The following is a 24,839-nucleotide window of genomic DNA, read 5'->3' on the forward strand; positions in this document are numbered from 1 at the left end:
CTTGTCCTGCTACTACAGCCCCGGATGAAGAGTCCCTCTTGGCATCCTTGTAGGCCCCCTTCCGTTGTTGCCCAAAGAAGTCATAAATGCTCCATTTCTGGCTGTGCTGAAGGTCAGGCTGGACAGAGCCTTGTGTGACATGGTCTAGTGATGTAATCCCCCATGGCAGGGGGATTGAAACTAGATGATCTTAAGGTTCTTTCCAACTCTAACCATCCTATGATTTCAAAATGGAAGAAGAATAATTAAAAAACTCAAAAAAAACCCCAAACAAACAAAAACCCAAACAAACCAACAAACAAACCAACCAAAACCTAAAACTGAACCCCCCTCAAAACCCTGACTTATTTCCCTGGAAAACTAGCATGTGGAGCTAGATGATATCCATGACAATGTGCTACTTGCCCCAAGTTAATAGCAGTTCCCTTGAAATGTCAGATTTTTTCCTGTATTGTTGTCGTGGTTTAAACCCAGTCAGCCATAAATCACGCAGTTGCGCTCTCACTCCCCCCCCCCCTTTTCTTCCTCCCTGCTCCTGGAGGAATTGGGAGGAGAATCAAAAGAATGCAACTCCCACGGGTTGAGATAAGAATGGGTTGAGTTTAGTAACTAAGGTATAACGCAAATCACTACTCTGATACCACCAATAATAATAATGATAAAGGAAAGAGAAAGAGAATACAATACCACCCGCCAAACGATAATACCCAGCCTGACCGAGTGTTCTGGGTTCAGCAGTAGCAGTCATTTTTCTCCTTGGTAGCTGGTGCAGTGCAGTGTTTTGACTTTCAGCTCGGTAACAGAGCTGATAACAATGATGTTTTGGTTTGGTCAAGGACTCTGTGGGCCTCATGCCCTGCCAGGGAGGAGGGAAAGCCGGGAGGAAGCAGAGACAGGACACCTGACCCAAGCTAGCCAAGGAGGTATTCCGTACCACAGCACGTCATGCCCAGGATGTAACTGGGAGTGACCTGGAAGGGCTTGGAGACTGCAGGGTTGGAGGAGGTATCGGTGGGTGCTTGGTCTGGTGGGGTGGGGCGAGTTATTGGTTATAATTGGTTGGCTGGTGGTGAGATGTCGTATTCTCTTCCCTTGTTATTTCCTTTATCATTATTATCGTTGGTGGTAGCAGTAGTGATTTGTGTTATACCTTAGTTACTAAACTGTTCTCATCTCAACCCGTGTGAGTTGCATTCTTTTCGATTCTCCTCTCTGGCCCTCTGGGAGTAGGGGGAGGGCAAGAACGGGGGGAAGTGAGTGATCATTCAGTGATCGCTGAACCCAGGACACAGAGTAGTGAGTGATACCTAGTCAAACCCCACAGTGCCCTAGCCCTTCCGGGTAACTCCCCCCAGTTTACATCCTGGGCATGATGTGCTGTGGTATGGAATACTTCTTTGGCTAGTTTGGTTCATGCGTCCTGTCTCTACTTCCTCCCAGATTTCCCTCCTCCCTGGCAGAGCATGAGACTCACAAAGTCCTTGGTCAGACTAAACATTTGAGCAGTAACTAAAAACATCTCTGTTATCAGCGCTGTTCCCAGGCCAAAAGTCAAAAACGCAGCACTGCCCCAGCTACTAAGGAGAAAAAATGACTGCTGCTGCTGAACCCAGGACAATTCTTAATGTTTTCTTTGTCTTCATTTTGTTGTGGGTTCTTTTTTGTTTTTTTCCTCTCTAAATGTTATTTCTGGTCAAGTTGAAGCTGATGTTTGTTTTCATCCAGGCTATAACTGAAAGATCACTTTCATCTTTGTTTATGGTCTCACTGACCTGCTGTGGTTATAAAACTGTTAATACCTCCCAGTCTTAGGTATAGTGTATGCAGGTTTTGAAATGTCTGTTAATGCAGCAGGAGACTCAGGTTTCTGCCTCAGTTTTCTCACGGTGCACAGACAGGGTATTCAATATACTCCTCCATGCGTATCATTAGTTTATTCTTTGTAACCATGGAACAGCTGCATCTGAAACTTCTAGGAATGTGGGTTAAATCAAACTGAGTCCCACAAAATTGGTTAAAGATAGGAAAAAATTATTGACTGGGGACTAAGTAGGGGTGGAGAGTGTCTGCTCCTTGGACTTGGAAAAAGCAGCTATGTGTGAAACCTGTTCCATGGAATTGTATTTTCTGCGTTAGAAGCAGTAGTGTTTATTTTCAAATATGAGATGTTAGGCAGTTCACAAAATGAGCATTCACAAACCTGCAGGTGTTGCAGCTCCCTTTTTAAAGATTGTATAGAGCTGTCCTAAATAAAATTTTAAAATATTATGTAAATATTCTCTCTACAGAATACAGTAGAATAAATGCTGAGTTATATCAGAATTAAATCCGAATTCAGATAAGTGCATATCGTTATCATTATTCATGTTTGTGTAGTGGATTTCTAAGCTTTAACTACCATCTTGCTGTGACTGTACTCACCAGAGCTGACCTTTTCAGTCTGCAAGCATAAGCCTCTCATGTCTGCATTGATATTTGATGCAGTTTTATTATTTCCACTCTTGTGCTTTGAAATGACTGGTTCAGCATGGTATACTGATGGCTAAATGATCTCTACCAAAATTTTGTCTTAACTGGAGTGTATCAGTTTCTCTGTTTTGTATTTTAGTCACTTTATTTCAAAGAAAAAAATGCACTTACTCCAACACTGGGTTGAAAGGATCAGCTTCAAAAGTGAGAAGCTTGGATGCCATTGTGGTTAAGTCTTTCTGCCATTTTTGCTACCTATTTATTTTAAAGCTCAGTTCCAAACATGGTCTACTGTATGTTGTAGTTTACGCATCGCAGTTATGATGGACTTTGTCAATTCTGTCATAATGTAAGAGAAATGTATTTTGCATGTGCAGGTGAGTAGGTCTTTCTCTGAATTTTCCTGTCTGAGTGGGTTCACTTGGGGGCTAGTAGTAGGCAGGTTAATTCTGTACCCTGTGATTAAAGCAAGCATCTGGGATTCAGTAGACAAAATGCCATTTGAGCTGGGAAGACCAGATACTTGAGTGCTCCCATTATTTCAGGTGATGGAGTGCCTCCATTATCTTGTACTGCTGGGACAGAAATGATGCCTGAGTGGGTACTTGCATCTCTTATTTCAACAAATTATAGAAAAATCTGTTACGGATGAGATCTGTATGTTTCAATAAAAGGTTTCTTTACTTTTATATTAAAATTGATTTTCAGTGAAGATCCTTCACTAGCTCCAGCTGATGCTTTGATGTGTTGAGTTAACCTTACCCCTCTCCCCTTGCAGCCTTGCCCCAGGATAGTAAAGGAAATAGTGTGTAAACTCCACTGAAATCCATCATGATCTACTTGTACTTTATAGCTTCTGTATTAATTTATTTTGAAGAACAGTGGGTCATAGATTTTTCTTCTTAAAAGGTAACCCTCTAACTCGTAAGAGGATATTGAAGAATATACTGCCATTATTCCTGTGTTATTTGAACTGGCATGAGGGAATGCATGAAGTGTGACCAAGCAATATTATTTTAAGCTAAAGAATGTCATGGTTTCCACAGAGACAGCTAGGTCTAGTATAGCTATCGAGTTAAATACTTATGGGACTTTGCTTTTTCTTTTTCTTCTTCTAAATAAAATTTGATAACACTTCCTATTGGTTTTCTTTCACCCGTCACTTCAAACTTCTCTGAAATTTGGTAACTAATTCTTTAGCAGTGCAAAGCATCCTTAGCCATTCCTGTTTGAGAAAGTAGATGTGCTGTGGTATGGTATACCCCTTTGGTTAGTTTGGGTCAGGTGTTTAGCAACAACTAAAAACACTGATGTGTTATCAGCATTGTTCTCAGACTGAAGCCAAAACACAGCACTGCACCAGCTACTGAGAAGAAAATCAACTCTATCCGAGCCAAAACCAGGATGGAGGGTGTCATGTGGGATTGCCCTACTTCCACAAGTGGTGTGGCTTTGAATGAATGACACAGGTTTTTTTAGCCAGCTAGTAATGAAGCTGGATCTTTTTTTAGTCATGCTGACAATTTATGCAACTTCGTATTCAATGCCCATTTTTTTTCCTGATAGGAATTAAATTTATTATAGGTGCCAGGGATTGTAAGGGTAGAACAAAGCGTTTTTGTGCACCTAAAGCTAAATTCAGTGGGTTTGAGTATAGCCAAATGCAAATTTTAAGTGTTCACTTGAGGGAGTGCAGTTACGTTACCTGGATTTGCTGTAAAGTATCTCGTGACAGCACATGTCTAGAAGTCTGATTCCTAAGAACTAAAGTTTGTTTTATTTTACTAGGTGACTCTTGAACATGAGTCCAGAATCAAGGATCTCTTCTCATGAGAATGCTTGCATGGTTGGGCTACAGATTCATGTTTCTTGCTTACATCCTTTCTGAACTGCATCTCAGTCCCTCTACCAGCTAGTTTCTTGGCCAAGAAGGTGCTATTATTATTACTCTGGATATGTCTTAAAATCACAGAAAGCTCTGGAAATTTTCAGAAGGCTGCTTTAGAAAATGACATTGAATCCAGTAATCACAAGCTGATACAGTTAAAATCAAATGGAAAAACAAACAAAATAGGCATGTACACAAGGGCTTTGGATTTCAAGGGGGCCGATGCTGATTAAACTAAGCGTACTGGGTTAGTGTAAGGAGCTTATCTGAAGAATTTGCATCTTGGTGTTTCTTCACATTGATGACATTAAAAGTATAAAATGCATGATAGATGAGTGAAAGGTTGGAGAGAGAGACTGACAAATTAATAAACACCTCAAGAAGGATATTGAGAAGGAGCAGAATAATAGTGGAATAAAATTCACAAGTTAGATTATAATAGATTCGCTGCCCAATTTTCTTTGGAAGGGAAGTGTTTTTCAAATGAGGGAAATGCAGAAGAGGCGTAATTGGTCTGGACTTCAGTAAGTGGTTGATGTTGAGTAGGACAGCACTGGTTTTGGAAGGCAGGGTTTGATGGTGTGTGACTTGGGTGGGGAGGATGGTGAGATAACAGCATTTAATGTGGAAGTGTCAGGATGGCAGTCATGCTTAGTATAATTTTTTTTATATTAATTTTGGGACTGTCTTTCTGATGTTTCTGATATGACACAAGGAAAATCAGTATGTTGATGAAATCTGACAATGAAAATTTGGAGCACAAATAGTACAGAAGATTATGGTGTTGTATGGAAAAGATTGGATTATTTCAAAGACTGAATTAATAGCAAAATTCATGGCATTATTATAAAAATATCCTGTACAACATGGTTAAAAGCAGTATTTTGTAATGCAAGCTTGAAGGAAATGACTGGACTAAAGAAGAGCATTGCAAGATTACTGCATTACGAGTGTGGTACAGTTGTGTTATTTGTATGGAAAATGGAGAGGCATTTGCAGTCAATTTAAGGAGGCTCTAGTGTAATTTTATAAATCCCTGAATTGTTATTGTAATTCTACTCATGCATACTTACGAAGAATGAATCAAAACTAATGTGCATTGGCTTTAAAGTGAATTGTAGGATCATTCAGTTTGGAAAGGACCTTGAGAAATTTTCTAGTCCAGTGACCTGCTGGAAGCAGGGTCACCACTGAAGTAGGGCTGTGGAGATGCTGTGAGGGCTGGAGCACCTCTCTCATGAAGACCATCTGGAGTTTGGCTTGTTCAGCCTGGGGAAGAGAAGGCTCAGGGGAGATCTTAAAACAGCTTTCGGATACCTAAAGAGGACCTACAAGAAATCTGGAGAGGGACTTTTTACAAGGGCATGGAATGACAGGACAAGGAGGAATGGCTTTAAACTGACAAGAGGATATATTTAGATTGGCTATGAGGGTAGTGAGGCACTGGCACAGGTTTCCCAGACAAGTTGTGGCTGCCCAGTCCCTGGCAGTGGTCAAGGCCAGGTTGGATGGGGCTTGGAGCAACCTGGTCTGGTGTGACATGTCCCTGCCCATGGCAGGGGGTTGGAACGACATGATCTTTAAGGTTCCTTTCAACCCAACAATTCTATGAACTCAAACTTTCAGTTGGGTCTCAAAAACACCCAAGGACTGAGCTTCCAAAGCATCTCTGGGTGACCTCTTCCACTGCTTTGATGTCACTGGAGGTAAAAATTTTCTTCGTTACCAAGTTCAAAGTATCTTGTTTCTATTTATGACTTATGTCTCTTGTTATTCTGTCTTGAATCTCAGTAAAGAGGTCATTATCTTGCTATTTCAGGCAAAGGAAGGCTGCTAACAGATGCCCACCAGGCTTCTAGGCTATACAAGTCCAGTTTCCTTAACCTCTGTTGATGTGCTTCAGAGCTTTGAAGACGGTGATTACACCAAAGGGCAGCCTGTTAATGAGGAAAACCTTTGCTTGTGTATTTTAGCAAAGTGTGTCCTTGTCTGGAGATGTCGAAGAAACCCATCGAAACCCCGAGGGGGGGAAAAAAGCCTATTACAACTAGAGCCCAAAGTAGGTCTGGCATCAGGGAAGGTAACCTGTCCAGTAATGAACTTATGCTGGGAATCAGAAGAAAGCTCCACTCAATGGGACAGTCTTCCAGGGGGTGTCAGAAGCAAAGTTCTTATATTCTGGTGGATGTATTTCCAGAATGGATTACATGGGTTTATATATCTACTTTAGGAGTGAACTGGACTCTAGAACCTGCAGGTCCCTGCTGTATTGCCTGTGTAATGTTTCACTTACGTTATTCAGACTTGGTTCAACCACCTATGAGAATTTGGGTGGAATTGAGTTGGTAAAATGTACTGCATGGTGCTGTGAGGTTCTCTTTGGCCTGGAATAGTTAGAAAGCTCTGATGCATCTTTGGAGAACAAACTTAATTCTCACACTTAAGAACTTGAACTAAATGTACTGCATCTTGAGAAGTGAAACTTTAGTCTGTGTTTCTGAATGCTCTTATCACTTTCCCTTCTGGTCCATTGTTAGTTTTTAATTCAGTTTCACATCTGTTAAGAAAAGGGGTGGGGGTGGAAATAGGCTTGTATACGTGTTTTAATCTTAAACAGCTGAAGAAAAGCAGTTAGTTTAAACTTGGCGTAGAATAACAGATGATATGATACTTCCGTCCTCTGCATTTTAATTGTAAGGTGGAAGCTGCTGCTGGAGTATAAAATTGATAACAAAGTAACTTGTTTAGCTGAATAGGTGGGAAGTCACCTAAACATCAAGAAACATCATGTAGGTTGTAAATGTCTCCTTTCTTGCACTTTTAAGTGACGTCTCACTTATTTAACTTCAGCTGTGAAATTAGAAGCACTGTGGCACCAAGACAGTTTGTAGTTACACCTTAAAGAATGAACAAACTCCGTTGCAGATACCTATAGCAAAACACACTTTATTCTACATCTGCATATACATCATCCAGATTTCTGTTCCAAAAGTTGTGGTCACAGTTGTTACAGCAGTCTTTGCATAGATATATATTTTTAATTTATGTAGGGTTTTTCTTTTACACTGTATGTAGGGGTTTTGTTTTACACTTTAATTACACTGACATTCTTTATTGTGTATGCAGTGCACTGATGGGGAAGTTAGTGGTGCTGTAATGATGAGATTGGTGTTGGTTTGGGGGGCAAGGGTGAGGTTTGCATGCTTGAGAGCACAAACAGAGCGTGCTATTATGCAACTGTGTAGAGGGGATGTGGTCCACACATTGTGTTCAGTCCTACTGCTGATGCTGGAGCTGTTCATCGCTGTTTTCATCAGTAACCTTGCAGTTGCTGTGATAATGCATAAACGTGAGGATGTATTTATTCCTTATCAGTTTGCTGTAGCAAAAGACTGGAATTCGCTTTGGTAGTCTGGAAAAAGAAATCAGGATGGTTGTTGTTATGACGCCTGTGGAAGAACAAACTTGTCAGGGCCATGGGAATCACAACAGTGTCACAGCACCAAGGCTCTTCTGACAAGCATGGATGGAGGGGCTTCAGGCATACATGGGAAACAGATAAGACTGTCTTGCTAACTTTTAACACAAGAAATAGGATACAGGGTAGCTAAGACTACTAGGAATCCTTTCGTAACTTGAAAAAATTTGCTGCTTTTGTGTCAAAACTTCCCTATCTAAACAAGTTTTGGTTTTTTTTTCCTACACTTTTCTTTGAGTAAATGTGTATGCACATATGCTCTCCCCCCCCCCCTTTCCTTTTAGATATGATCTTTCATCGCAAGGCATTTTGCCAGAAAGGTTTGTTTCAGATCCCCTGTAGTCTGTTTGAAGTGGTGTTCTCAGGCTTGCAGAAGTAAGTAGTACAGCAGTTGCAAGCCATTAAATTTCACAGTGCTCTTGAGGGAATGAGATTAGACCCTAAATTTAAAGGCAAGTTTTAAGATTCTTTGCTTCAAACCCTTTGAGGTAGTGCAGTGTGCAACTCAAGACTAAGATTCATTCAAGCCAAAGTTAAGAAATATAAGGAGATATATATCTTTTATATATGTATGCACATACATATATGTGCATATATATAGACAAACATGCAAACGAAATGTCAGTGGCATGCTGTACTATAAATAAGAAAATACTTTAACCTTTCATTAGAGCAGCTGTTTCCTTGCACTTGAAGCAACATCTGCTTGACTGATTTAAGGATTTATTTTGAGCTTCTGCTTGTATTTGGTGATTCAGTTTATTATTTTTAAAATTAAAATATTCCTCCTGCATTTTACACATACTTTGTCATATACCCATAAAATTATCCGTTTATCTTAATGAGCCTTTTATATATCATAGTAGGACTATAAGAAATGCTCCTCAGCAACAAAAAAATGTAGAACTATGAAGTTATCTGTCTTGGGGAGTTGGAGAGGGGGAAGAAGGAACTGACACTTTTTATCTTTTCCTGTTGCTTATACTGTACATTAGATGCAGAAGTACCACTTAATCAAATTTTACAGGAAGCTGAGTTAGTTTTGATTATTTCTCTGTGATATTCTTCTTTCTGTATTCACTGGTAATCTCAAAACTCAGTAGTGAGGATAAAAAGAAATCTGTCCCCTTAATATTATGCTATCTGAAAAATGACTTCAGTTCTGTATTAATGCTGTGCCATAACCATATTTTAAGTGCTGAGCAGGACTAATCTTCTGGGTTTTTTTTTAATCATCTCCTTGTCGGATCCAGATCAGACAGTACTAGGGAGCTGATGGTTTGGTGTTCTGTCTGCTGCCTAGGAAAGTGTTATGATCTTCAAAAGAGATAATCCCAACCACGGATAAGCTACACACAGATGAAGGATAAGAAATCCTTAGGTAGCCTGCACAAAATCAGAGTTGGGGTGACTACTTGGCCAGAGGGAGCAAGGTGAGGGGGCCAGTTAGAGTAGAGGAAGTGGATGCAGGGGGATTGGAGTGAGAGGCAGATTGGCTACTTGTGATGAAGCTTCTCACTGCTACTGCCTACAGCAGGCACTGCTGCTGAGTATTTGGGGTTGTTTGGTTTGTTTGTTTCTTAAACAGGCAGCCCATTCCCAAGTACAATAACAGTTTGTGGTGCTTTCTGAAACTCTTGAATTTTTGGCACTGTGCTGGTTTTGTAATGAGATGCGTTAATGCTTAAAGGATAATTAAAGATAATGAGGTATAGAGAAAGTGGAATGCAGTGCAGCCTCTGAAAGGCAGAGCTTGGCAAGCTGACTTTTGACGAAAAAAACCCTATTTTCTACATAGACATTTTTGTAGTTTCATCTGAATATGTACACAGTAAGTGATGTGGTGCTGTATTGCAAACTGCTGGCTAAATAGGAGAAATTGCGATCTAGTAGAGAAATTGTTTGGAAGGGCCTAAGATAAAGGACCTAGCTGAGGGGAGGGAAACAAGCTCAGAGCTTCTTAGTGGAATCGTTATAGATCAGTTGTCAGATCAGTCTTGCATTATCTGATTCATCTAATGACAAAGGTATATGTAAAGGGATCTTGCTGCTAGAATTTGATGACATGAAGATGAAAAAGTACTCTTAACATGAAAAAGTGTTCCATTGAAATTCTGGGGGATTTCATAGGGCATGGGCCCAGACATGGAGTGATCTGAAACATCTTTGTGGTACAGAATACTTCTTTCCACCTCACCTCTTTTCCCTGGAAGGAATGGAATAATAGGAGTGGTATGAAATTTGGAGCCTTGTGCTTCAGGGCATTACAGCCAAAATGTTGGTTAGAAGAATGCAGGCTGAATTATTGAAAGGATCAAAGTAGAGAAGGGTACGAAGTAACTGAGCAAAAAGCATGGGGCATTTATGAAGGCATATGTGCTCTTGGGACATAGACACAGAAGGTATTTCCAGTAGACAGAGGAAATTACTGGTGGCATTATACAACCATCTGGTAACACATACAATCGCAAAATCAACTAAACTGTGTCAGAAATAATAATCTGGTTTGAGGAGAAAAGAGAAGAAATTGAAGTGTGCAGAGACAGGCTCCTGGGATGAATGGGGAAATGGGTATCACAGCAGAGAAAGATTAAAGCGCTTGTCTGGGGCAGTCCAGCTACAGAAACTATATATGTAAGTGCTGTCCATACATGTACAAGTGGAGACAGCTAAAAGGGGGGAAACTACTTAAACTGAAAGACAGTATAAGCAAAACAATAGGTAGACATGGTCTGGCCGTTGCTGAACTTAGGCATAACATTTGGAAGTCGTAATTCAATTACAGTAGCCAGGTTTTTGGAGTAAACAGGAATAGTGGAACTTGGTTTGCTTTTCCTGCTAAATCTTGTTGAGATTTGAAAATAATTCTTTAATCATTCTGGAAATATCAGAGAGCACAGAACTTTAATGCTTGTAGCCAAGTGTGTTCTGAATTTTATGAACAGTTGTGTAAACAGCATTCCTGCAGCTTCTCCCCTTTAAGTTGTTTTATGATTTCATGGTATGCAGTGATTTGGACTTGATTTTAAAGGTATTTTCCAACCTAGCTGATTCTATGATTCTGTGCAATACAATATTGTGGTGCTGTGGTGCTTTCTCAGAGACAGCTACCTCTTGGCTTTTGAAGGGCATTGATGGGGAACAGCGAGGGCAACCTGGCCCTTTTACATTAACTGTTTGAATCCTTGCTACGCTTTGAAATAGAGACTGAATTGCTTTTTGGAGGGGTCATTTTATTCATTGACCTTAAAGTGTGCAGGATGGTAGAAGTCTTGAAAATTTGGGCATCAATGTAAATCTTTTTATATTTGATCTAGAAAAAAAAAACAACAGTTTACTGAATTCCAACAAGGAAAGCTTTGTTGCAACTTCAAATGAGAGCCACAGTTTGTGAGTGTGATTTGGAAGAAAGTATCCAAGCAGTTAGGCTACTGCAGTCTTGCTAACAGTTGATGCCATTTAGGCTTGTAGGCCAAGCCATGGAAGCAGCTAGACTTCTACTTGCCATGGGCATTGGTAAGTGCTAATTACCCAAACACTTTTTGTGACCTTGCTAGCAGTTGCTTGAGGAGCCAGAGTTTAATCTCTTTTGCATTGTGAGTCACTATTGTCATAGTGAGCTCTTTGTACAGGTTATTGTAATGCTATATGGAAAAGGCATTATACTCAGTAACTTGCTAATAAAAGAGGAAAATAATAGCTGAAGATGCTTATGGTTAGATAGAGGAAATCAATGATAGAAAAGCTGTGATATGGTGTTATTACTGTATTGCATGTGGATGTCAACTAATTTGCTCGGAGTGAAAGACAGTGGTGGAACAAAGTTTTGGGTTCAGAAGACTGGCACAGGGATTCAAGTTCTGTGGCAGCTGGGAGCAAGGAAGGATGCTGTCTTGACTCCCTGGTGTTTTGTAGGCAATTTAGTGGGTGAGATCGGGGCTGACAAGTATCATGCTGGAGGGAGGTGCTAGGCCTTTTACTGGGGCTCACAGCCCACGCGGATGCAGGTTTTGATATTTTTAGTGCTCTCTGTTTGGGTTATTTCAGGTTTATATTTTCTCCCTTCAAGAAGATACATTGTCACTGTCTTGGCTGGAATTCTTTTACACTCTGCTGAAAGCTTGTTTTAATGGCACAGCTGATTCTGTCACTACCTATCAGAATCTTCTGGCATTTATCATCAAAAATGCCAGCTGTTAGAATTTAATCTTTCTAGATTATGTGTAAGCAACAACATTTTATTGACCTCTTTTGACACTATTTTCAACACAAACTGTTTTCTTGAATCACTTTGGATCAATCTTACTCTAAAACCAATGGCACCTTTTTGTAACTTTAACTACTTTGTCTTCCCTGCATGCTTCCCTAATAGTGCATTTTTATTTATTCTTTTTACAGATAAATTTGCGCCTCATCTTGGTAAGTGGGAAAACAAAAGAGTTCCTATTTTCACCAAATGACTCTGCTGCAGATATTGCAAAGCATGTGTATGATAACTGGCCGATGGGTGAGTAGCTCTGTGGCTTTGGCTTTTTAATTTGTGAGCTAGAAGCTTCCCTGTGTTGTCAGATTAAAGTGCCAGTAAACTGATCTCTGTTCGCAACATTCAAATTAAGGATGTTTATTGTGTATCGGAGCACAGATTTCTATAGAAAGACAGTTGTTCTTCATTTTCTCTGATTCTTCGGTTGGGGAGATTTTTAGATGTCTGGACTATTTCCCACTTCATTTCTAAAATCTGCTTCCCCAAACTGCAGTACTTCTTTCCTTCTGTCTTCAGACACTTTTCTTGCTTAATCTTGTTAGAGGATCTAGTAAGTGTGAGCAAATCTTGGAGATATAAAACCTCTTATTTGAGGACAGCTAATGTAAAACATGGCATGTCACAGGAGCACATTAGTGAAGTTGAGGCTGAATTACTTCTTCTTTATTGCCTTATCTTGGAAAAGATCTGTAGTAACAGCATTCTTCCAGGAAAAAAAAAAAACCACCAAAAACAAATACAAAAGAACATTTTAAGAGACACTAAAAGACTGAGGGAAACTGAGGGTTGTCTGTCTGAATATATTTGGTATTAAGAAGGAATACTGGCTTCAGAAAACGGAATTGAAAACTTAAGATGTGTATTCACATATGTGAATGGTTCCACTAAAAACAGAATGCTTCTGTTCTCCCCGACTATGATTTCATGGGAAAATAGCCAAAACACAGACATAGCATTACATATGATGAAAGAGAATGCTTCTTTTGGTACAGGACTTCATCTGGGTTACTGTTTTATGTTAAAAAAGACTACTGTTTACACAAACTAAAACATTGCAGTATCTGTTTCTATGGTGCCTTTGTCAAAGATGCATGGTGGATGATAATTCCTGCCAAAAAGTTAGTGCTCATTATCCATATTTTAGGCCTTAAATTGCTCTTTGAGGTCAGGAAGAACAGGGTTACAGTGGACTTGTTTGCTGTTTGTTTTGATAGCATTATGTATTTAATAAAATACGGAATGAAGGGGAAAGTATTCCCTGAAGTAATCCTCTGAAGTATTAGATATACATGTAAAACACTTCTACACTAAGAAATCCAGTTGATCTAGTTCCAGCCCCCTGGCAGGGACACCTTCCACTAGACCATGTTGCTCAAAGACCCATCCAGCCTGGCCTTGAAATGCACATCCTTGAAATGAACACAGATGTAGCATCTTTGTAGCTACTGAGCATATTTTAATGTGTGCCTACAGCATAGTTGTCATGATCAAGTGCTCTCTGTGTACTTTCGTCTGAATTAGTAAAGGCAGAACTGTTGTTATTCTTACTCAAGTTTATTCCTGAACATGCGGTCTCATGTTCCTAGTCTTGTGAAGAGCTTGACGGTTGCAGATTCTGGGTTAAGAAAAACCCCAGACTTTAAAGTCTCTTTTTAAGAAAAAGAAAAGTAGAACCGGACATGGAAGCCTCAGTTCAAATAGCTGCTGCCCTGAGGGAGTTCTCTAAATCTTGGTGAATATTTAATTGCCTGTGTAAAGAAGAATAATGTCAATTTAAAAGACTGAGGAAAAAATCTACTTCAAAATAATGACTGGGTTTTTACAAATATCAGCTCAGTAGCTGTTTTGAGGCTGAGAGTGCTCTTTGCTACAGGCCTGAGAAATCTTGGTGAGGACCAAATTTTCTTTGAAATAGAGATGATGTGATTGTTTTTAGCACCATTTGACTTCTCATGATCTTGTGGGGGAAAGAGATTATGAAATATTCTCAGTTACATGCTGGCAGGATTAAGGCAAACTTCTCTTTTGGCAAGACAGTTGTGAATTAAGAATCTCTTGACTTCTAGTGGAAAATACCAGGTTTATATTAACGTGTATCATCTAAGTAGATTACCTGTTCTCTTCCTGCCCTCCCCATTTTCTTCTAAATAATATTAAAACTTTAATTGCACAGCAATTATCTGCTGAAGTTAAAAAAAAGTCCTAGGTAAATAACTTTTCCGTGGTTCATTTAGTCATCGGTGGAAATGGAAACCTGAAATCATGTCAGGAAGAAGTGTTTCAAACTGCCAGCCAAGGAGCAAAAAATTAAAAGGATGGGTAAATTGGCAGCGAACCAGTGAGCAAATACCTGTGCCAAAATGTAGTCTGTCTTCTGTTGGTTGCTGGTTTATGTCATTATGGCATTATAAGCTGGCTGAATTTGTCTTTACAGCCATAGTGTGGCAGAGTTCAGGCTAGATAAGTAAAAATAAATAAATAAATGATTTTTTTATATCTTCCAAAAAGTCATTCACCCCAGTAGTGTGATAATTCAGCTCCTTAACATAGCCCACTTGACAGCATAGCAAAAAGGGCATGTGCTTGAATTGCAAGAAAGTTGAATCAGACCCTGAGTAGAAATACTTGAAATTCAAATAGCTTTGGTTGCTTAATTTGATCTAATCTTATAAACCAGGCACATGGCAGCACTCTGGGATGCTGCAGCCACTGCTGTTGATACCAGCCTTGCTGCCACTGTGTTCTGGGGCCACAATGGCTCCTGCTGCCCATCTGCCTTCTTGCTTTTTCACACCAGGTGCCTCTCCATACACTCCCTGCAGCCATGGTTTTTGTTTTAAATGCTTCCCCTTTTCCCCTTTTCAGTTCTTCTCATTTTGTGGTGCTTGTATGTTAATTTTATGTTCCCAGTGAACAGGTTGGTTTCTGTTGCTTGTCATGATCCCATGCTGAATAATTCATTTTGGCATATAAACACCACAAAAGCAGAGAGAGAGAACATTTGTGAGCAGCTGTTGCCAGAGATCTGGTCAGCTAAGAAACAGAGGACACTGTATTCCCAGAGAACCCATTTAAATTCAGTGTTTCAAGGTTTTATGATGTTTGTTCTGAAAGCAAAGCGCATATTTATTTGTTGTTCACATTGTGACAGGAACATTGAAAGATTAGGAAAAGATCATTTAAGCTCCTAAATTATTTAGGGGGCTTAAGCGTTATAGGAAATGCATTACAGGAAAATGCATGCTTGCTTTCCCGAGTCACTGCTTGCCACAGAAAAACACCCACAGATTATCCTTTGAGAAGTTCCTTGCAGTGTGTCAGTCGGCATCAGCTCTGAGAGAAGCCTCTGTTCAGGCTCTCTGCAGTGACTGCTGGGGGATGCTCAGGTCACTGCCCCCTCTGGACATTTAACTGGCTGGAACTGGCCATTGTGGAACACTGCTGAGCAGCCTGCTGAGCCAATTCAGGGCTGTCATCTCAGAATCCCATTTCAAATGACCCATCACATGTGCTTTCAATCTTTGTGGCTGCAGAGCAGCTCCAGCTAGTTGGCTAGTGAGGAGGCAATTTTATCCAAGTGGATATTAAACCTCAGGAAGCAACTTGCATTTATGAACTATTTAGTGTAGGACTAAGTATCTCATGCAATCTGTAGAGTTAGTAATATTTATACTTGTAGGCATTATACTTGTAGGCATAAAATGACGTGTTTCTGAATAACAGATTTCAGGAGTGCTAGCCTTGAATTATCTTTCTGTGTCTTCAGCCTGTGCTCTCTCTTCATTGTTTCCTGCAGGAGGCCTATTCTTAGTTTTCTTCTTGGGTAAAGGTGAGAGAAATAACAAAAGGCGTTTTTATTACAATGTAACTGTGAAAATTCTCTCTTTTCAGATTGGGAAGAAGAACAAGTCAGCAGTCCAAATATCTTGCGGCTTATTTATCAAGGGAGGTTTCTTCATGGCAATGTGACATTAGGAGGTATGAAAATAATTTTCATTATGCATGTTACAGCCAGGCAAAGGTGATATTTATTTACAGTGCAGTAAATGCCACTTTATTATTCAAGATCCCAGGATGGCTTGCTATACAGTATTTTTCCTCTGCATAGAGTAACATGTATCTTATTGTGTATTTTTCCATCTTGTTACTGCTAGTTGTTAAACTTTGGGGGGTACCACCTGCTAAGTCAAATTTCCTCTTGCATAAAGAAACAGTAATGCTGCTTTTGTTTCTTCTTTCTAAAATGGAATATTTTGTTCCACCTCTCTTACACTACCCTTGTCGTGTAATGTCTGAAGTATCTTAAAATGTTTGATAAACACTATGATAATTGGTTAAACAATACTTTAAATCTTACTGCAGTGAAGGAAGACACTGTATGAATGAGAATGAGGGAAAGCATTCTTGCTGTCCAGTGCTCTCTCAGGGATACAATTGCATAGTTATGTGAAAACAGAAGTAAATGGCTCCACTTCATATGCCAAGGAAATGCAATTCAACTGTGCCCCCTTGTGGCAAGCTTTCCCCCGTAATTATGTATAGTTGATGGGTATCTTTGATGGAGATATGACATAAAGTTGTAACAATAATCTTTCTTTTTGTAGAGAAGAGTTGCCAGTGTGAATGTCAACTATGTAAATGACTAAACAAAATGAGATTCTCTTCTTTGTGCCAGTTTAGAAATAAATTAATACTTCCACTTTGTATGTTCAGGTTTTTCATGCATTTGGTACTTGAGTACAATACAGAGAGGAGAAAAGAATACAAAATGAGATTTCAGCAATTCTGAAGTTAAGATGAACTTGAAAAGAATATTTCTGAACTGCATATGGTGATCTTTCCATGAAGTGACTGGAATGATACAGTCATTGATTCGCTTTCTATTGTTACTGATGTTGGCTAGTGATGGACGTTTAGAATGGATTTACTCTCCGTATAAATCAATTTTTAATGCTGCTATATATCCAGACAAGATCAATGTCAACTCAACTGTGAGAACTCTGAAATTTTTATTCACTCTTTAATTTGTATGTTTACCAGGTGCCAGCTAGTAGCATTTGGAGTAGGGTTGAAAGACAAATGTGTTAAGTCCTGGATCATCTCTGCCATTAGAGTTGCTCTTCTTACCCTACCTTTTCCAGGCAAGGAGATAGCTAAATGGGATTTTCTTTGCCATTCATCTCTCTCTAGGTGTTGCTCTTGATCACCAGTGCTTGTTCCCTTTGGTGACGTTTGTCTAAATCTAAAAGAACATTGATCATTTATTTAGTGTAGTTAATACATTGTTTAATGAGTTAAGCTGAAAAATAACAGCTGCATGCTGTTGACTCTTGAGTTAACCCAGGTCTATGAATTCTGAACACTTGGGTTCAGGGCATTTTAGTTCATTACTAATCATTCATGCGTGCGGTGTAATCACTATGGTTTTACCCTAAGGACCTTACATGTATATTAGTGTTCTTCAAAGATTTTTTCTTTGCTAGATTGTTCTAAGTTTAAAAAAAAAAAACAAACCTCCCTAAAACACTGGCTTACTTCAGTGCTAATGAAGTTGTCTAGAGCCAGATTATGCATCTGAAAGCGAAGCAGCAGTTTATGAAGCAGCCTGAAAAGACTACTACTTCAGGTTGTGGTGTTCATTAGACGTAACCTGAAGTGAACTGGCTATCTTTGAAAGAGAAAGGGGGAGTGAAGGCAGGGCGGAATTTCTCGCTAAATACAATATTTAGTTTCTTAAGCTGTTACAATACAGTTCATTAAGCTGTTCTGGCTTAATGAACTATAACTGAGTTAGAGCACTTAGTGTTTTATTTGCTTTAGGTGATTAAAAAATATTGACCTGGAGTTTGTACCTGCTGCATACTGAAAGTCACTTTATCAACCACTGAAACAAAAGTTTCCAAGGAAACAGTTTGGTGTTTTTTTAACAGGAGTCTGGTTTCATTTGCATTTGACAGTGACGTTGTAATATTCCAGTTGTAACCTCGTATATCTCTGTCATCTCCTGAATCTCCTGATACTCAGAAGCATCAAAAAAAGATGAATTTATAGGAAAAACTGGCTTTTGAGAGAAGTTTTATTTTTAAGAAACTATCTCTTTTGCCAGCTCCTCTGAATGGGCTGTCACTACAAAAACAGTAGAGCGGATGGCATTGGAAGTGGTAAAGGAAAACAGGACCCCTTTGTAAAACTGCTTGTGCCACTCTTGCCTGCCATTCTTGAGCCACACTGTTTCATTGTGTGCTGCCTGTGTGAAGGGTTGGGGAGGTAGCTAGGGAGATAGAGTCTGTTCAGCTTCCAACAGGAAATTTCATCCTTTGGCTAAATATTTGGTCTGTACTTTGCTTTTGAAATAATACTAATTAGGGAGGTTCTCAGTTTCTTGTTAGATAATGGTAATCAGTGACTTTTACTTCCTTATTTATTGGGGAGGGGGGAAGGGAAGCCAACCTTGTGCCATACACATACTAAAAGGGGGGGGGGGAGGGGAGGGGAAGTAAATTCTGATTATAGAAAATCTGCAATAAAAGTGGATGGGAAAGTGGGAAAGGAATGAAATAAAAGTTTAGCTTAGGTGAGAGAAAGGAGTGAGAGAATGAAGATGAGCAAGAAAAGGTTAGGGCGCTCAGGTTCTGTCATGGTGCTCTAAGCAAGAAGCTGGAAATTGCTAATAAAAACTTGTGTGAACTATGCAAACTACTGCTGAAATCAGTTAATCAGAATATTAGTATACTTGTACTAGTTTACTGTAAATAATTAACCTTTGCAGCTCACTAATCAAGTCTCTTCATCTGTCTTGATATTGTGAGAGATGTCCCTAATGTGATTAGTTTGTAATATTTTGCTCTTTCTGTAATGGCTTCCTAAGCTGCTGATGTTACAGATCAGTATTAAAAGGCAAGATGCAGGTGTTTTTTATTTTGGAAAATCTTTGCCATGGATCAAAGTATGTTGTAGGAAAATCTGTTTTGCAGTAGTGGTTCCATGTTTTGATGTCTCAGGAGTAACAGTTTAGTGGCTGAATTAGCTGCTTTTTGCATCCATATCAAGGAAGAATGCTTATCACCTTGGTCTGAATGCTCACTTCTGCTTTTACTTACAAGAGGAAGGCTAAGTTTCCTAACAGGAATATAATGTTTCTAAGAACACAATGTTTTAAGTGATTATTATCAGGTTCCAAGACCTGATCTATAAAATTTTAGCCAGAAATGCCTTTATATGTTTAGTTAGTAGTTCAAACCTCACAGTATTAACTTTTGAACAGAATGCTTATCCAATTACAGCTAGGTTCAGTTGGGTTTTTGAAGAAAAACGACTGTGTTAATAAGTCTCCCTTTCTCCTTCTGCAGCGTTAAAACTTCCTTTTGGCAAAACAACAGTGATGCATTTGGTGGCTAGAGAGACGCTGCCAGAGCCAAACTCTCAAGGTAAGCTGTGCACTAGAGATATTTCTTACTCAAGTATATGGCAAAGCAGTCAGATATTTTACAGGATATTGGGGTATTTCATAGCAGAGAAAAGTCCTTGTGGTCTTTTGTGAAGCAAGTAATGGAATGCTTTTGTATATGTTGTTTATAGAAAACTGAGGAATCAACTTTCTGGTTTAGCATTATTCTAGAATACAGAAATTTACTCAAACCTTAACAGCTTTTATTTTTATTATTAAAAACTACTCCTGAGTTATTTTTCACTTACGTATGCATGTCTATAATAATATATTTTTACTAAAAATAATCAAAGGCAAACATGTATCAAGCATCCTGACACACAAAACAACCAAATTGCTGTAGAAATGTGACATGTAAGCAAAACTTTCTCCTTTCTCCACAGGTCAAAGGAACCGTGAAAAAACTGGAGAAAGCAATTGCTGTGTAATTCTGTAAACCCTGTTAGCTTTACCTGCTAAGTGTGATGTAATATAGTCTTTGTCTTTCATGCTGCTGGAATAGAAGAGGCCCTACCTTGCTTCAGAGACCTGTAGGAAGAGCCTGTCTGTAAATCCATGGAACTGAAATATTACATGAACACTGTCTCATTACTCTTTTTTGGTTTTTAAGAGAAAGATCTATGAACACTTTCATTGTTTGTTTTCTTTTTTAAATTCCTACTTTTTGTTTGTTGAATAATCTTACAGTACATCAGTTCTTGGAAGAATTCAATCTTCAGGAAAGTTAAAGTGTTCTTTTCCATAGCAGGAATCATTTTGCTGCCACAAAAATCTCCATTAACCAGATCTAACCAGTCAAGCTTTCTAGATGCAATTTGCACTAAATATGGTTGACAGTATATTTCTCATCAACAATCTCTAACAATATTGGAGACACCTAGTGATAACCCACAATGTATAATGCAACACTGGAAAGTAGTATAATTAAAACAAATCTCACTTATGGCCAAATCAAAAGAAAAACTGTTAAGTCAGTTGTAGCTAAGTCAACCTTGGTGGCCGAACTGGCACAGAATAATAACTAAAGCAAGTCTAACTCTATATATTTTCACTGCAACAAACAAAACTATGTGCCTGTAATTTAAAAGCACTCTGTAGAGGGCTGATGAAACTGAATTTTTCATTACTGCGTGCACTCTGATCTCGTATGTCAGTTGAGTGCTTATTCGGACAGCACAAACCAGTGCAGAGAGTGCATTTCCTAGCCTTAATATGGGAGGGGTAATTTCCTGTAGTTCATAGGCTTTTATTATTGTGCATAAATGTTAGAAAACATAATTTACTAATCAATTTTATGTACTTGAATATTGGCAATTGGTGTTTTTTTCAGTCATTTTCTCATCTGTACCTTAGTGTCCAGTGTCATGCTTACTCATTAGAGACTTCAAAAGAATTATTAAAGTTTAAAAAAAGCAAAAAGAAAAATCTCTGCCATAGTACTAGTTTTGTTTCTTTAAGTAATCTGCATTTGGTATTAGTGCTTGCAATGGTATTAAAATCAGAAGCTGATTTTTGAAGGCATACATAATTAAAAAGGATGCCATTCCTTTATTTCATATCAATAATTTAAACGTTGATATGCTAAAGAAATTTGCACAGCACTAAAGCATGAGCTAGTTTCATCTTAAACCTGTAAAAACAATAAAAATAAATTAAAAAATATAAAAGATTTTATATTTTTTTTTCACTGGGGAGGAATTTCTTCCTGCGTGAAATTACAAATATGTGTAGAATATATTTAATAAAAATCTTATAAAATACATAACTATAGAAGTTAAATATAGATTGGCGTGTAGTATAATAGAACAATATTCCATATAAATAGCTTTAGCCTTTAAAAGAAATGAGTCACAGGTTGACATTGTGTTCTGTACTTAAGTGTCCACAACTCTTACAGATGTTCTGTGTAATTGTTTTTTGAATGATTGACATCATTCAGATGTAATCAGGTTATTTTATTCATTGTTCCTGCTTTGATGAAATGCTTTATATGCAGTAGATTTACAAAAATATTGTTCATACTGATCAGAATTAAATTTGTATAGAGCAGAGTTTTAAAACAAATTGTAAATAGCACTAAACATTTTCTTTCTGCAACCTGTACTGATAGACTCTTCTGTAAACTAAATAAAAAGACTATTGTAGTGCATTTTGGTGGTGTTTTAAGGGTTGTAGTTAGGTCTGTAACTACTTTTAATAATACTTATTAATCTGGAAACTAATGGTTTATTAAGAAAGGGGGGGAGGATGCAAAACCTGCTGAAAACTGCTGATGGGATTTATCACTTCAGTTTTGTTTTCCTTTGATGTCAAAAGAAGTAGCCAAGAGGGTTTTTTAATGTTGGAGGAGAATGCAGGCATGGGCAATCACAGCTGCAGATGCACTGGTGTACCTCGCTGCAGTTACGTACTCGCAGTGTAAGGCTTCGTAGCCTTCATTACCTTACAGGGAGCCGGGAACTGAGGTGACAGCATTATGTGCTTATTGCCTAAATAAATTTGGGGGGGGGGGGGGGATTTCTTTCTACTCTGCAGTGTAGTTACTAAATAAGTAACTATGGGGACACAAATCTTATTTAAGAAAATAAGAAATTTTGATAAGCATCAGCTTGAGAAAGCTACTTGGAGCATGTTATCTTCAACTAGAAAATGAAGCTAACCTTTTCCAAAATGCTTATCACCCAAGTAACACAGACTCAGATGGGAAATGGCTATGACAGCACAAAAAGAAAGGGGCTGAGGCAGGACATGTTTTATTTGTTAAGTCTTTCAAATGCATTGATTTTGAAAACTTAATGTTTGAAATGTAATCTTGGTTTGAAAAACCAGGAGAGGTATTTAATGCAGTATAAATACATGAAAACCCAGTAGCCTCTAGTTAAAATATTTGGTGACCTCAAATAGCGAAGTATGTGGAGTTCCCTTTTGTTGAGATGAGTAAGATGCATATATGCACATGTCCAAGCACATCCTTGAATGCTGCTTGGCATTTAAAGCATGAGCTTGCCAAAATAAACTCTTGCAGAAAGCAGATAGAACCATTGCTTTTATTTTCCTGCAAATGCACATTGCAGAGCATTTCTGTTGTGGTGTGAAGCGGGTGGAAAACTGTGGGGAGAATTGGCAAAAGGTTTGTGTTCTTTTTTTCCTTGGATGCTTTGTATTGTGGATGGTTTATTTGCCAGAACAAAAGCAGCAGCTGTTCATCCAGATTCCCCAGCCTTGCTGAAGTTCACACACATGCTTCTCTTTCAAGTTGATTGGAGTCTAGAGACTGCTTGCAGCCCCAAGAGATTAAAGCTAAGTCTTCACGGGGTCAGGGTGCTGGACAGTCTGATAACACATTGAAGAGTTTGGCATTTGTTTTTCACTGTTTGGTAGAAATTATATTTTCCATATGGATGAGTTAATAGATGTCATGAAGAAAGGGGAGAATGAGTTGGAGCCCTTCGTACTATGAAACGTCCTGAAGGGACTGTATCCGTCTCCCATACCATTGCATGTGTTACCAATCATAAATCAATATTCACACCTGAGGTATAATATCCGATGGCAGTGAATGTACTCTGTAACTTCTGTTTTTTTAAATGATAGCAAAAAATATGACTGTTGAAACAGTCTTAGGGATTAGCTCTGTTGCTGGAGGAAGAAAATATGGCCAGGGTAGTGTTGAAGGCTTTGCTAAGGTGCTGCGTTGATAGGAATCCAGTGCAGATCTCTAAAATCCCTGAATACCTTTCCTTAGTACACTGTGCTTACAACAGGAGGAACATTTAATTTAAAAGGGAAATATACAGTGCTCTGAAAAAGCTTCCTCCTCATACAGGCAAGAAGGAAGGTGGCTTGATTTTGGGCTGGCTGAAAGCTGGGAGTTTCTGCAGCTATTCTTTGGGAAAATCATGCCTGTGGTTCTGTGTGTGCTCGGATGATTTGTTATACAAATTTTGCCTCAAGAAGCAAGTAACAATCTGGATATGCTTCATCTAAAACTCACTGTACGCTAATTAAACACATAAACTCAGGCAGATTTACAGTTCTATGTCCTCTGCAAATTGGCATTTAGATCATTAACAGCAGTTGCACCATTGAAACCGATTGGAATTCTGTGCTTAAATCAGGAAACAGCAAGATCTGTTCAGATTCTTAAGGGAGAGTTCCCACCCCTTTTATTTCTTCTGGAGTACTTAGAGTCTTCCTAGATACTAGAACTTGGCCGTAACTTGTCAGGATGAAGCTTAGTTTCAAAGCAAAATAAAAGGCATTTACGGTTATTTCAAGAGGCTGACAGTATGAAACACGGTTCATGATAGTAAGTTGTTTACAGGCCTCAAGGCGGTGGCATGTGTACATTATGCCACATGTACATACCTGTGAGGAGGTTTCCAATGTAATTGCTAAGTTGCTTAACAATTTTTTCGGCTGGACTGTGAAATTACAAACCCCTCTTTAGGCTCTGGGGTTTTCCAGGAGTTCTGATTGGTTTCTGCTTCTTTTATTTCTTAATTGTTAAGGGTTTTTTTTTAATCTGGAAAAGGAATGACCAGTGAAATAGAAAATGGTGACGGTTATTAAAGTCAAGCTCACCAAAAATAATGAACATTTGATGGAATCTCATCAAGCTCATGGAACGGATCACAGTGACAAATGAAGTTCTGTTTTTAATGTGAAGGACAGCATAGAGAAAGCAAAGTACTTGCACAACTCTTAGTTTTAAAATGGCTTGGATCCATCCAGGACTGAGTTCTGGGCATCACGGGCAAACACTTTCTACTGCAAGTTCCTTAGGGTTTTGAAAATAACAATGAGACATCAGGAATGTTACAGAGAGATTGAAGAGAATTTAAAGTTAAATTAGCTACAGTTGCAACTAACTCGGAGAAAATGGATGGAGAACTCCTGGTTTTGGCTTGTGGCTTTATTGGCCCAGTTTTTACATTTGTCTCTAAAGTGAAGGTGACAAATTCAAATCCAATAGAACATGTTTTTGTGAAATCAATGGCAATCACTTCCACCAGAAGTAACGTGAGGGAAAAGGCTGAGCAGGATGTAAAAGGAAAATCCATCATTGCATCGATGAAATCTGGTGGAATTTCCAGAGGTGTTATAATTAGTAATGATGAACTTGTTCTCAACAAATTGAGAAGCAATTGTTGTCCTTCGGACGCTACCTTAGCTTTCAATGAAGAGCCCAGCTCTTAGGGGAAAAGTACTTGTGACACATTCCCACCTCCATGATGTACAAGCAGCTGCATAGCATGAGCCCCAGCCTGTGCAGGATAAGTGTACTGTGTGC

At 38.8% G+C, this 24,839-nt stretch overlaps 1 protein-coding gene across 1 annotated transcript in view; it reads left to right on the forward strand.

Annotated features, from left to right (window-relative positions):
- The window catches only part of UBL3 (ubiquitin like 3), a 55,009-nt gene extending 34,397 nt beyond the window's left edge, over positions 1 to 20,612 (forward strand). Inside the window, exons 2-5 of the mRNA XM_061457591.1 lie at positions 12,234 to 12,342; positions 15,991 to 16,077; positions 19,449 to 19,526; positions 19,930 to 20,612. Coding sequence (XP_061313575.1) covers positions 12,234 to 12,342; positions 15,991 to 16,077; positions 19,449 to 19,526; positions 19,930 to 19,982 — 327 coding nt within the window. The 3' untranslated portion in view covers positions 19,983 to 20,612. The remainder of the gene's footprint in view (positions 1 to 12,233; positions 12,343 to 15,990; positions 16,078 to 19,448; positions 19,527 to 19,929) is intronic.
- The last annotated feature ends 4,227 nt before the right edge of the window (positions 20,613 to 24,839 follow it).

This window comes from Pezoporus flaviventris, unplaced genomic scaffold (genome assembly GCF_033815535.1).
Source record: "Pezoporus flaviventris isolate CSIRO_AGI_PZ_B2104156 unplaced genomic scaffold, CSIRO_AGI_Pfla_v1 ptg000025l, whole genome shotgun sequence".
Classification (NCBI taxonomy): domain Eukaryota; kingdom Metazoa; phylum Chordata; class Aves; order Psittaciformes; family Psittacidae; genus Pezoporus; species Pezoporus flaviventris.